Below are 12,350 nucleotides of genomic sequence, written 5' to 3' on the forward strand. Positions count from 1 at the left end.
TCTGCTAAGAATGAATAAAGCTGTCGTCTTGGCCATCCCGTTTTCTTTACAACGGCATTTTCATCGTCTGAAATTGCAAACATTTGAAAGTTTCCGACACAGATGGGGGGGATCGAAATTTTTATAACGCCGCTGACGTTGTTGTTTAACTGTACGCTAAAATCTCAAATTGTTGGCCACCTGGAGGGTGCGCGCTGCTTCTTACGATCTGGATTATTGTTCATCATTAACATGAGTCAACGATTGGTGTAATTCTCCACACAATAGAATACATTTGACATCACTTTTATTAGTGATGTCTCACTGAAGTGAAACAATTGGTCGTCAATACGAAGCTTTATTAGCATCAATTTACGGGTGATTGTAAAGGGACTTTAAGAAGAGAAAATCAAACGCACAATTTCTTCGAAGCCGGAAAAAAAAAAAAAGCCTTGGGAGCAACGGAGCAAACTTTTTGCTCCATGTTTTGTTTGTTTCGTCTGCCTCCCTCACTGGCGTCGTTCAAAGCTTTTGTCTTAGATTAAGTTAACTGTATTGGAACTGAGACTGACCTTGCCTGTCTGCCCTTTCATATTTCTCGAAGGACTTGCACGTTTGAACTGGAGCGTCACCATTCAAGTCCCTCTGGGGGGGAAATAAATTGAATGCCGTGGACCAATAAATGGCAGGTACATGTTGAAGGGATGTTAGTCTGTTTCAAACTACTGTCCAGGTGCCCTTCAGCTGACGTGGATCATAAATACTTTGCTGTTCTTTTCTTTTTTTTTTGGATGGGACGGGGTACATTTCGTCAACGCACTACTTCAGCATGACTTCTGTTTCATTGACGGTATCACTTCCCGAAATTTGACCCAATGCATGAATTTGAGAAAAATGCTTGCACCCGTGTGCCGCTGTGTTTGCTTGACGCAGAAACCGCGTAAACCGGGAGCATTCCCAGGTGATTTGGCGGAAGTTATTTTGTTGTCTAGACTGCTGTCTGCGCATGTTCGTCTCTTGATGCGACAGACAGAATTCTCTTGTCCTGAGGTTGAGTCAGAGTAGATCAGTGTCATCTGGCTTTTATTTAGCTGTCTGGTGGCTTGAGGTTAGTTTTTTTTTTTTTTTTTTCCAGTGACCCGCCCATCACATGCAGCACACGGGCACACAAATACTTGTAAAAAAAAAAACGTCTGTCTGGACTTCACCCTCATTTCCAGGACGAGGAAGTCTGCTGGTAGATGAAATCATTCCTTGACTGCCAACATTTTTTTTTTCTTCACATTTTCTTGTAGCACCACTTTGCAGATGTCTCACCAGAATCCCACCGGTGTCATTTTCATACTGTTCCTCTCGGCGGCCATATATCACAGGCTATGCATAGTCTTGCCGGGTTAATTATTTAAAGATCTTGTCCTACTAGGTGTGTTGTTTTTGTTTTAACCTAGTCAGCCACGACTGATATATCAATGAGCTACTGTCTAGTCTGTGCTCGGGGGAAGGACACTTTAAGGATAATGAATAAATGAGGCCATGTCGACATGAATCCAGTCTTGGCAATAAGAGACCCGTACGTGTCGAGTGCATCACAAAGGACCTGCATGTGGCTTCCCAATTGGCTTTGGAGTAGTGTTGCAAAATCGTTTTCTTTTTTTCCATTTCTGTCCCTGCATGCAGTTCAGTGCCAATTTGAAACTTTCATCAAAACGGCCTCAAAAATGTTGATGATTGTGTTACCGGCTACATCGTGGAAGAAGAAGGGTCCAATCAACCCAGTGTTGGAGACGACGCACCTAACCACCAACGTCGGAGACTCTCGTTCAGCCTCAAGAATGCCCGCTGGGTTTCATTTCCCCACCCCCCACGTTTGACAGTTGTGTCAGTTTACCCGACCAAAGAGATGAAAGACCCGTCGCTACCAAACCGCTAATTTCCCCAAGAGCCGAGGGTACGTTTGTCAATAATGGAGGAGTGATTCACACTCTTTCCCTGGCTTTGTGCGAGCACCTGCGCCAGCATTTTTTTCCTTTTTTTTTTTTTCATCAGTGGTGGTAGTAGCAAGCTTCCACTGCCTGGTGTATCAAGAACAGACTCTGTTTCGAGAAACTGGTCATGTTAATTGTACTATGGAGCAGTTTGACGGCCGTAAAGCTTCCGAAACTGGGGCTGAACCGCAGTCGGGGACATGAAATGTTCTTGCCAGTCAGCAATTTTGCAATGCAGCTTCCCAGTGTCAATTCGTGAGCCGTGGGCAAGGTTATGATGTGCCTACAAAAACTGCAAAGGCGAAGCTGTCAGTCGCTGATGGCCCCGTGTCTGTTCCAGTGATATCTGAAAGGAAAATGGGGGGTGTGGGGGGGGTGCCTTTTAGGACAGCTGTATTATACTTTGTATGAGGATGTTAAATTTTTATTTGAGAGGAGACCGAGAGCAGGAAGACACTGACTGCTGATGCACAAATCCAGAATGCGGAGTATCATTCTGCCGTGTGACAGCGGGAGCGCGTGTTAACCTGAGCTTATTTCTGTCATCTACTCGTATCATTAAGTCACCCGCGATGACAAATCCGAAAAGCTGCAGTTAAACCAAGCACGGTTGTGTCGGTCACTCAATCACATGAAGCATGTCCAAACGGATCCCACAAGCGTCCGTTTGGTACGGAGGTCTGGACTCACATCAAAACATTCCGTCTTCTCCACTCCCACGTTCTGGGAGGGCCTCGTGGGGGTGGTCTCGGCTCCGTGTTAATATCTCGGGAGTTTCGAGTTTCGTCCCAGATTCGAATCGGTTGCTGCGTGGCCGCTCCCAACACACACCGGTAGCTACGGGTGGGAGTGTCTCACCCCTCACGACGTGATTAACAGCAAAGCACATCCTATCAGATTAAAAAAAAAAAGTTTGGTGCTCCCCTTACAGTTGCTGTTCTGTCACTGAGTGTGGGGTCCGTCTGACGGCGCAAGACTCCGAGTCACATCAAACATTCCGAAGGAGCGTGGTGTGGTATAAGTGCAATTTTACTGACGTGTCGTCTCATTCCGTCAGGGAGTTTCCATTCCCTAATGTTGGCAAAACACACTTTTACCTCATTTGTAACTCCTTTCGCCCTGATTTTTTCCCTCCAGCCCTCCAGTGTCACTGCGAGCGCTGCAGTGCCAACTCGAGCTGCACAACAGATGGCGTCTGTTTCGTCAACATCCGCAAGACGGGCAACACCTTGACGACGGAGCTGCGCCAGTGCGTTCCCGAAAAAGAGCTGTTCCCGCGGGATCGACCCTTCATCTGCGCCCCATCCTTCAAGCATGACACGGGCCTTTATCCCATTTGCTGTACCACCGATTATTGCAACAAGGACCCTGACCTCACCGTTTTCCCTGGTGAGACCGCACGTAATTCTTGGAATATTTTGTGCTCGCACTTGTCAGTGTATCTAAGTGTATTTAATATCCTGTGTCCGCTTGTTTTCTTGCAGTCCCTACTGCAAAGACTCCATCTCTGGGACCCGTGGCTCTTGCCGCGGTGATTGCCGGGCCGGTGTGTATCTTCTGCTTGCTGCTGGTTTTGGCGTTCTACGTCTGCCACAGCCACCGGGGGCTGGGGGCCGGCGGGGCAGGGCCCCACCATCACCACCACCACCACCGCGTGCCGAACGAGGAGGATCCCTCCATGGACCACCCTTTCATCACCGTTGGAACAACCCTGAAGGACCTCATCTATGATATGACCACCTCAGGTTCAGGATCGGGTATGCTGCTACTGACCTACTCATTTTTTGTTTGTTTGTTTGTGGGGGGAAAAAACAACAACAACAACAAAACAGAGTGATTATTGTGCACCAAACAAGCGACTGCTCTGCTTGGAAGAGTAATTGGATGCAGTTTGGTTAATTTAAGACCAAGTGTTAAAATGATATCTCTTTGCAGCATCTGTAATTTTTGTTTTATCCGGAATCAGACACTGGTCAAGAGTGTGATGCTCCTTTTTATTTTTATTAATGTACCCTGAATCAGCGTTTTGGATTGATTCGGACGATTGGAGTTCTGCTTTAATATCACATTAAATCAAGAAAATATAATTGATTCATTGAAGTTAATGCCACACGCGAGGTTGAGTTGGCTTTTTTTTTTTTTGCCGCTTAATCAAGCAAATGTCTGACATTAAATTGCACCGCCAGCCACAATTGCCGTCAAATGATGCAGTAGTGACTGATGCAAGAGGAATGTGATTTCAACATTCATTCTTCATTGTCTGCGCAACCCCTGCATAACCACAACCTGCCCTCGTTGTTGGGAATGCAAAGACCCAACGCAAAATTGAGAAAAGGGGCATTTGGAGTGAAACTTTTTTTTTTTTTTGGGTCTTTGTGGCCTACGGTTATATAATGTTGATATGCCTCTGTGTGTATGATATGCATGTACTCACACTTGACCAGATGATCGGCTATCAGCTAATTCAGAGCATAGTTGCAGTATTTACACTTTCTCGGCGTAGGCAAGACTCACACACTTGTCTGTTCTGGCTTCAGTCGTCTCTCTGTGGAGAGTGTGGCACCTCTCGCAGGCTGCCAAGAGCGCGCTTGCTTCCAGTCCTTCAAGCTATTTTACACCATATTGCACAATGTGCAATTGTGCATGCGACTGGTGCAATGTGTCAATGTGAGGTGTGGGCTTTTTTTTTTTTTTTTAATTACTTTTCACAGTCAGACTGTGTGTTTGTGTCTGTTTGCGTGGGGTCTCGGTATCAGCAGAGGATTTGAAATGAATTCTGGTGTTTTGCTTCCTTCTCAGCAGTTTGCCAAATTTATTATTGAAGCGTGTGAGCTGGATAAACGCTTCTGTGGTTTAATTTGCGAGCTCGGAAATGACATTTTTCACTTTTTCTCTATTTTTTTATTTTTATTTATGTATTGATTTCTACTTTCACTTATGTTACCGTTGATGTTGGCGTTTAATTTTTAAAAAAAATCTGCTTTATCGACAGGCCTGCCTCTTCTTGTCCAGAGAACCATCGCCAGGACCATCATCCTCCAGGAAAGCATAGGGAAGGGGCGTTTTGGGGAGGTGTGGCGAGGTAAATGGCGTGGCGAGGAAGTGGCTGTGAAGATTTTCTCCTCCCGGGAGGAGCGGTCTTGGTTCCGAGAGGCTGAGATCTACCAAACCGTGATGCTGCGACATGAGAACATTTTGGGCTTCATCGCCGCAGACAACAAAGGTGAGCTACTCCCAAGAGTTGGCTCGCATGCTCGTCTGAGACGCTTACGTGTGGATGATCGATGTTCAAGAACAATATCACTATTTCAGAGAGGAATAAAAATGTTGGAACGTTTGATAGGGTCCCTGAAAGTGCCGCAATAAATTCAAGCCGCCTTAAAAAGAGTTCCTTCTGACAATGCGATCATCTGCAAATATGCGCGTTGGCAGCTCGAATACAGGTGAGCCTTGAGATTTACGTCTACAAAGGGAAATTGTTGCTCCAGGTGAAGCCGCGCAGGCGGTTGTTCGCCGGGAACGGGCAGACTCGCTAGACAGTGTGGAGGAGTAAAACTCCCCAGTGGAGACGCAGCAGACATCAACAGACTGTTAAACATCCGCAAGACGCGCACAGACATCGGATGCAACAATACACGTCTTCGGCCGCGCGCTGTTTTCTGAATACGGAATTTCGAAAACAAAGACGAGAGGCAACACACAAACACCGAGCGGTCCACCGTGAAGAAGAAACTGTCGCAGTGCAGTGCAATGTAATCATGGCTTATTATTCCCTCCACTGACTGCCCGTGTAAATGGGCCTTTTGAGACAATGAAAGAAAAGAAAAAATTTTGTGTGTCTTTAAGGCTGAGTCTTTTGTTCAACCCGACCACAGGAAAGCATTTACCCGTGCGCACAAGGCACTGCATGCGCATTCGATCTCGTTCTTTTTCATTTATTTAATTAGTTAGCCAGTTTAAAAAAAAAATAACGTGCATGCTATTACATATTCCCTGTCAAATTTTACAGACGTAAATTTTTTTTCCCCCTGGGGAGCCAAGTCACAAGATGGCCTTAGGATACGCGCCAGCTATCGGGTTCTTGTGTTTAATCCCATCAATTTTGAATTCCACTGTTTTTTTTTTTTTTTTTTTGCAGGGCCAGCATAGTGAGCACACAAAGTGCGCACATCTGTTACGGAAAACCGATTGACCTCCAGTTTATTCCCTTTTTATCCGCCCGTCCGCACAACATATGCTGTCATAAAATAATAGAATTGCATTATTATGACACAGTACAATATTCAATGTCGATTTTGAATGGCACAAAATGCCGAGTCTTTTCAACCCGTGGCTCACCTTATTCGAATCTTTGGCTGGCATTGAAATGCGCCATTAGCACAGTGTGAACTCGTCTCCTTCTTCCTCTTTCATCTCCTGACATTCATTGGCAGTCGGCAAACAACTTTTGGTGTGGATTAGTGCCCCCTCTGCGTCTGCTACTCAGCGTTGGGCAAATATTAGAGGCATTTTCCCAAAAACGTCACCAGTTCCAAATTGTCAGTGGTTCTCAAACTGAGTTTGAAATGTTTTTACTTGTATTTATTTTTTTAATAGTCATTCATATGTCACAAGGGTACATGGTAGTGAATGTTTAGTCGGTGTCCCCCTATGTGACGGGGCCCCTGGATTGAAGGTATTTTGGGGGATTCTGGACACTTGTGTTTGTACGCGATTCGATAAATCTCGTACGTTTTTATCCCTCTCTGTAGATAATGGGACCTGGACTCAACTGTGGCTGGTGTCGGACTATCACGAGCACGGCTCTCTGTTCGACTACCTGAACCGCTACACTGTCACCGTCGAAGGCATGATCAAGCTGTCTCTGTCCACCGCGAGTGGCCTGGCCCACCTCCACATGGAAATTGTTGGCACACAAGGTGAGAGTGGCGATGAATAGCAAGAAAAGTCTCGAAACTCTTCAAATGACCCCGGATCAAATGGCCTCCTTCAAATGGATGGTAAAACGAACAAATCACAATGCCTACCAAACCTTCTGACAAAAGCAAGGCTGTCTCATGCTTTTGTACACTTTCCATCGAGCTCGGAGAGAGCGAAAATGAAAATAACTCAAAATAGCATCAGTTTGTACCCATTACCCAGGACGGAAAATTGCCTGAGCTACCGCACGCACAAATCGGGAAGGCAAACTTGAGCTTGCCTGAGGCTAAAAGCTGCAAACTGAAGAGCCTCTCCAGCTGTCAAAGACCTGTTTTGTACTGCCACAACAAGAAGTCTTGGGTGCAGTTGTAAAGACTCAATATCCAAAAATCAGAACCACATGAAAAGGAAAATCATTTTTCAGCGTTCCAAACACAAAGCGATGCTTCCAAAGCATTCGGCACTACCCGAGCCTTTAGATCCCGCTAAACCCCTCAGCAAATGAACTGTGTGACATATTACTCCATGTCGTTATTTACAGACTTATTTCACATCTTCAAAAAGGCTGCGAAACTATTTGATCGGACCAGATTTGCACTGCTGGTCAGGACTGTTCATTCCGATGCCAAGCAGAACCGACACGAGCAATTTGGCTGCCGCATTGTCACTCCCCCTTCACTGGGAAGGTTTTTAAGGCCATGATCAAACTATTTGGGGATCCATCGTTTCTACACCAAGAAGGATCATTTACGTGTGGGGGGAAAAACATTCATGACACTCGCCAATCTTCCCAGTGGTGGATGTCCTGGCGATTTGATTTCACTCCAAGGTCGTACTTTGCAACGCACGGCAAAGCACTTCAATTAAAAGCTACATGTCGGGACTCCGAATGTTAAACACCGCACGCGTTTGCCAGGAGTATCTCGTACATTAGCGATAACAGCCTGTGGAAAACAACCCCAGGGTCAAAAGAAAGTAGCGCGGAAAACAACAGGGTTTTATAACGTTCCTTTGCGCACGAGAAAAGACTTTGTCGGGTCTTATGAACAAGTAGAGACAAAACCACTTTCATTGTCGAAATGAAAAGAAGCGAATCGATTAGGTTTCAGCCAGCGAACGTGACGCTTTGGCCTCTCCCCTGCAGGCAAGCCAGCGATCGCTCACCGAGACCTGAAGTCAAAGAACATTCTGGTGAAGAAGAACGGAACCTGCTGCATTGCAGATTTAGGTCTCGCTGTCCGGCATGACTCGGCCACCGACACCATTGACATCGCTCCGAATCACAGGGTGGGAACCAAAAGGTAAGTCGACGCTGCATAGGCGGGCACCTCGCGAGGTCGGATGAGTGCTGGCATGTTCGTCGATCCATCCGTACCTGAGGCGGACATGCTCTCACTTTTAATACGGCGTACGAACCTTGAAAACTTTTTTCAGACTTTTGTGCTCATCTTTCGTCACTTTCAGTACATAATCGGCATTGTCACATGTCCGTCATCCGTTATCGTTGTTAGTCCTCCGCGTCCAGATGGTGGAATGTCAGTCGCTGCCCAAATCACAAGAGATAATTGACAGATGAAGTCGCTCAGGCTCTCGCAACTCTAGTCGAGACTCATTCACAAATGCTTTTTTATTGAGCAGCCAGCAAAAAAAAAAAAAAAAAAAAAACTACTGAAGATAGAGACATCCATTTTGTACACTTGCGTCCTATCTTCATTCTCTGTGATTAAAAATGAGTCAGTTCCACTCGGGAACGAATAAAGCTCGTTCTACCCTGTTTATTTGGAAAGCCCAACAAACATTCTCTGTGAAAGGCTCTTTAATTGTAGTCATAATTGATTAGACCGATTACAGTCCCTCAAGGGGAAATTCAACGTACACTCTGCAGCACATTTTTGTGCTGCGCACCGCACAGGAAGCCAGATCGCACACATGCATGCATGCAAGGAGATGATCGTTTTTTTTTTTTTTTTTTTGGTCCATTATCGGACTCGCACAGTCGTCCAGCGCTCAATACGGTTCATTGTCCAGAAGAGAAACTTGTCTTGCAGACAGGCTAAAAGATGCTTTTCTAGCGGTCAATGAATTTTTAAAAGACTTGAGACAATTTCAGAAAAAAAAGCACACCATATAGACAAGGCCGTGACAGATGACAGAGTAAAAAAAAAAAAAAAATGAAGACGCACAGGCTGATGCATTGATTATACTGCGCCTTATCAGTTAGGGCATTGTGCAGACTGAGCAAGTTTTATCGGCGTCTCTGGTCCTATTTGTCGTGTATCGTGTTGAAGCAGGCGTATTGAATGCTTGGTGTTCGGCTTTTTCTTTCCGGTGGCCTTCTTACTTTGGATACGACTGGATTCTTTTCATTGACTGAACTGCAAATGGTGCCATGTATTGTTTTCAGACGATAGATCTTTTTTTTTTTTTTTATTTCCAGGTATATGGCGCCAGAAGTACTGGATGACTCCATAAACATGAAACACTTTGAATCCTTCAAGCGAGCCGACATCTACGCCATGGGATTGGTATTCTGGGAGATTGCCAGTCGCTGCTCCATGGGAGGTGCGATTGCGGCGCGGGGTTCACTCAAGTGACTGGAAGATTGACAAATTGCCTGGCTGAATGGTGGATAAATGGAACAAAAGAGTGCAGTTATTTGTTGAATTATTGACGCCTGCATTATTAGGGACAGGGCCAAAAAGCGTAGCAGGCAAACCACAAGAGTGGGGATCAGAGGGGGCGGGGGCAGCATGCAATTTGACCTATATTTATAAAAAAAAAAATATTTCTTTTTTTTCAGGAATCCATGAGGACTACCAGCTACCATACTATGACCTGGTTCAGTCAGATCCATCAGTGGAGGAGATGAGGAAGGTGGTTTGCGAGCAGAAGCTTCGTCCGAACATTCCCAACCGCTGGCAGAGCTGCGAGGTAGTATGAATGAGTGGATTCCCACCCGACATATTTTCAGATAGCGGATGACATTCATCAAAACACTTTAGGACGTTTTACTTGATTTCTGTCTTCTTGTCAATTTTAATACTTTCAGAATGAAGCTGTGAGTGAAACCTCGAATGCTGAAAATGATTTAGTAGTGTTAGACGGTTTTCGTAGAGAATGAGTATTGTTATCTCTGTGTGTTGCTGCACCGTCAGTGTTCACTTATCTGTTGCTTCAAGCGGTGGTTCTCAGCCTTTTGGGGTCCTGGAACCCCTGCGTAATTTTTTTGAACGGTCAGTCGAGGTGGAATACGACTGCATTTCTGGCTACTCCGTCGGAGAGTTGCAATGAAGTCTGTTATCTGTCCTCTCCGCAGGCGTTACGTGTCATGGCTAAGATCATGAGAGAGTGCTGGTACGCCAACGGCGCCGCCCGACTCACGGCGCTGCGGATCAAGAAGACCCTCTCCCAGCTCAGTCAACAGGAGGGAATCAAGATGTAGAACGCAAACGACCAAACACGCACGCAGACGCATTTCTGACCGGCATCCGTATCATTAGCATTACATTCGTTCTCATCGACATTCGGCGATCCATTCGGTTTTCCTCTCCTCCGGATCGGGAGGGAAACGCAGACATGATCTCCCCAGTGTTCTCTCTTTCTCACCCTTCACTCACCGAACGGTGAGTTTTGCATTTAGAACCGAAGACATTGTCGGCGTTTTGCACACCCGAATCCACCGACGGACGGACGGACGGGCGGATCAACGGTTGAATTTGATGAAAGGACGGCAGTGCCCGAGGAGGGCAGTACGAGTGGACGTAAAAGGAAGCCTTCACCCGTTTTTCCTCCTTGTTCCTTCACTCATGAAAGGAAGACTCTCTTCAAGACCCTTTTGGGCAACAGGAGTCCATCCAGACGGGCCTTCATTGCTCAGACATCCTCAGGTAGATCCAGCAAGCAGACAGTCGGTTGGTATCGCCCGAGAGGCCGCTGAGCCGCCTTACATATTCATCCTCGCCGCCTCATTTGTGTATTTGCGTTTCATGATTCACTTCGCTGGGCTGTGAGCGACTCGCGTTCATCCAATGTACGTTTTTCTTCTAATGTGATGATATGTCACGTTAGCCCAATCCACGGGGACAATTTAACAACACAAAAGGCGCGTTCTTTAACGAATGTCATTATACAAAAGTGCTCCCGCAAGACGAATGCGTTCTCGTCTCGGGTTAAAAAAAACGTTGGTTTGACTCGACCGTGGAGAAATGCACAGCGCGGATAGTTGTTTGTGGCTGCCCTAGTTCGTGGAAACTCATATGCTCAAGCTAAATTATTAGGAAGAAGTCCTTTGCGATTCTTTCGAAAGCATTTTCCTTGTACTGGGAGCAGCAAAATAAATCACTGTCTGCCTGGATGATTTTTAAAAACGGCTTTGAAGCTCAGCCATGATGAATAGTATTTGAGTGTCATTATTATTCATCATGGTTGTCGAGGTGAGTAGCACCAAGGACTGGAGTATGGACCAGAGTATTAAGACACCGTCTGTGCGGTCCGGTCAGAATTTTGTGCAAAATTTCTCATCGCTACTCTGATCTTGCACCTGGTTTTGATTTTCTTACTGATGTATTATATCCCCGTCTCCCCCTTTGTATTATCATGGAGATGTGAAGGTCAGTTTAATTTATTGTGGTTTCTTTTCTTTGGAGTGGCAGGGCATCGTTTTCTTCTTTTGAACACTCAAAACTGGACGTGACGACCTCATTCACTCGTGGCAAAACATGCTGCATCATATGCAATTTAAAATGTGTATTTTCTATACTCTGCTCTAGTCACAAACAACAACAACAACAATCAGCTGCCGCCATGCCGTCCAGTCCAGCTGTTACCGGAAAGTGCCAGTGCTTTAAAAAAAAAAAAATCATTGATGCATGCCAGCTGCTGCGCAAAGCATTCGTTTCTGCCATGTATGCAGCTGTGTATGTTTGCGTGACAGAGGAGGCCGAGCATACAGTCGCTCGTACTATGCACACCCAAAAAAAAAGTCCCGAAGGGAAAGGAAAGATCACATCACAGCGCTAACAACAACCCAGCCTCGACCCTCTGGTGCCATTTCATGACCTGCCCTCACCTCGGCCAACAACTCTACGGACAGCTCGTCCTCCCCATTGATTGTTTTTTTTGTCCAGGGACAATCAGCATATCACAAAAACGTTTCAAACGCTTCAAAGAATGATGGACGTTACCCCGAGCAGAAAATCTAAATTCCATGCTCGACTTCCGTTTGTGCAGCAGTGCGGAGGGGGGGCCATTCAAAACATTGCCCAACGACATTTAAGTTTCAAAGTAGACTAAGCCATAGCTTAATGTTGTGTGTGTGGGTGTGTGTGTGTGTATCATCCTTGTGAGCTAAAAGTTTAGGGACCAATGACAGGATCTTTTATGTACATATGCGACAAGTCATGAAAACTAACTGCAAGAAGGACATTTGATAAAAGTTGTTCATCGTTGCCATCAAAATCGTCCCTT

At 45.7% G+C, this 12,350-nt stretch overlaps 1 protein-coding gene across 1 annotated transcript in view; it reads left to right on the forward strand.

Annotated features, from left to right (window-relative positions):
* The window catches only part of tgfbr1b (transforming growth factor, beta receptor 1 b), a 37,504-nt gene extending 25,762 nt beyond the window's left edge, over positions 1–11,742 (forward strand). Inside the window, exons 4-11 of the mRNA XM_019893871.1 lie at positions 2,940–3,353; positions 3,449–3,721; positions 4,957–5,187; positions 6,716–6,883; positions 8,029–8,185; positions 9,322–9,446; positions 9,685–9,815; positions 10,201–11,742. Coding sequence (XP_019749430.1) covers positions 2,940–3,353; positions 3,449–3,721; positions 4,957–5,187; positions 6,716–6,883; positions 8,029–8,185; positions 9,322–9,446; positions 9,685–9,815; positions 10,201–10,326 — 1,625 coding nt within the window. The 3' untranslated portion in view covers positions 10,327–11,742. The remainder of the gene's footprint in view (positions 1–2,939; positions 3,354–3,448; positions 3,722–4,956; positions 5,188–6,715; positions 6,884–8,028; positions 8,186–9,321; positions 9,447–9,684; positions 9,816–10,200) is intronic.
* The last annotated feature ends 608 nt before the right edge of the window (positions 11,743–12,350 follow it).

The sequence above is a fragment of the Hippocampus comes genome, unplaced genomic scaffold, assembly GCF_001891065.2.
Source record: "Hippocampus comes isolate QL1 unplaced genomic scaffold, H_comes_QL1_v1.1 scaffold348, whole genome shotgun sequence".
Classification (NCBI taxonomy): Eukaryota; Metazoa; Chordata; class Actinopteri; order Syngnathiformes; family Syngnathidae; genus Hippocampus; species Hippocampus comes.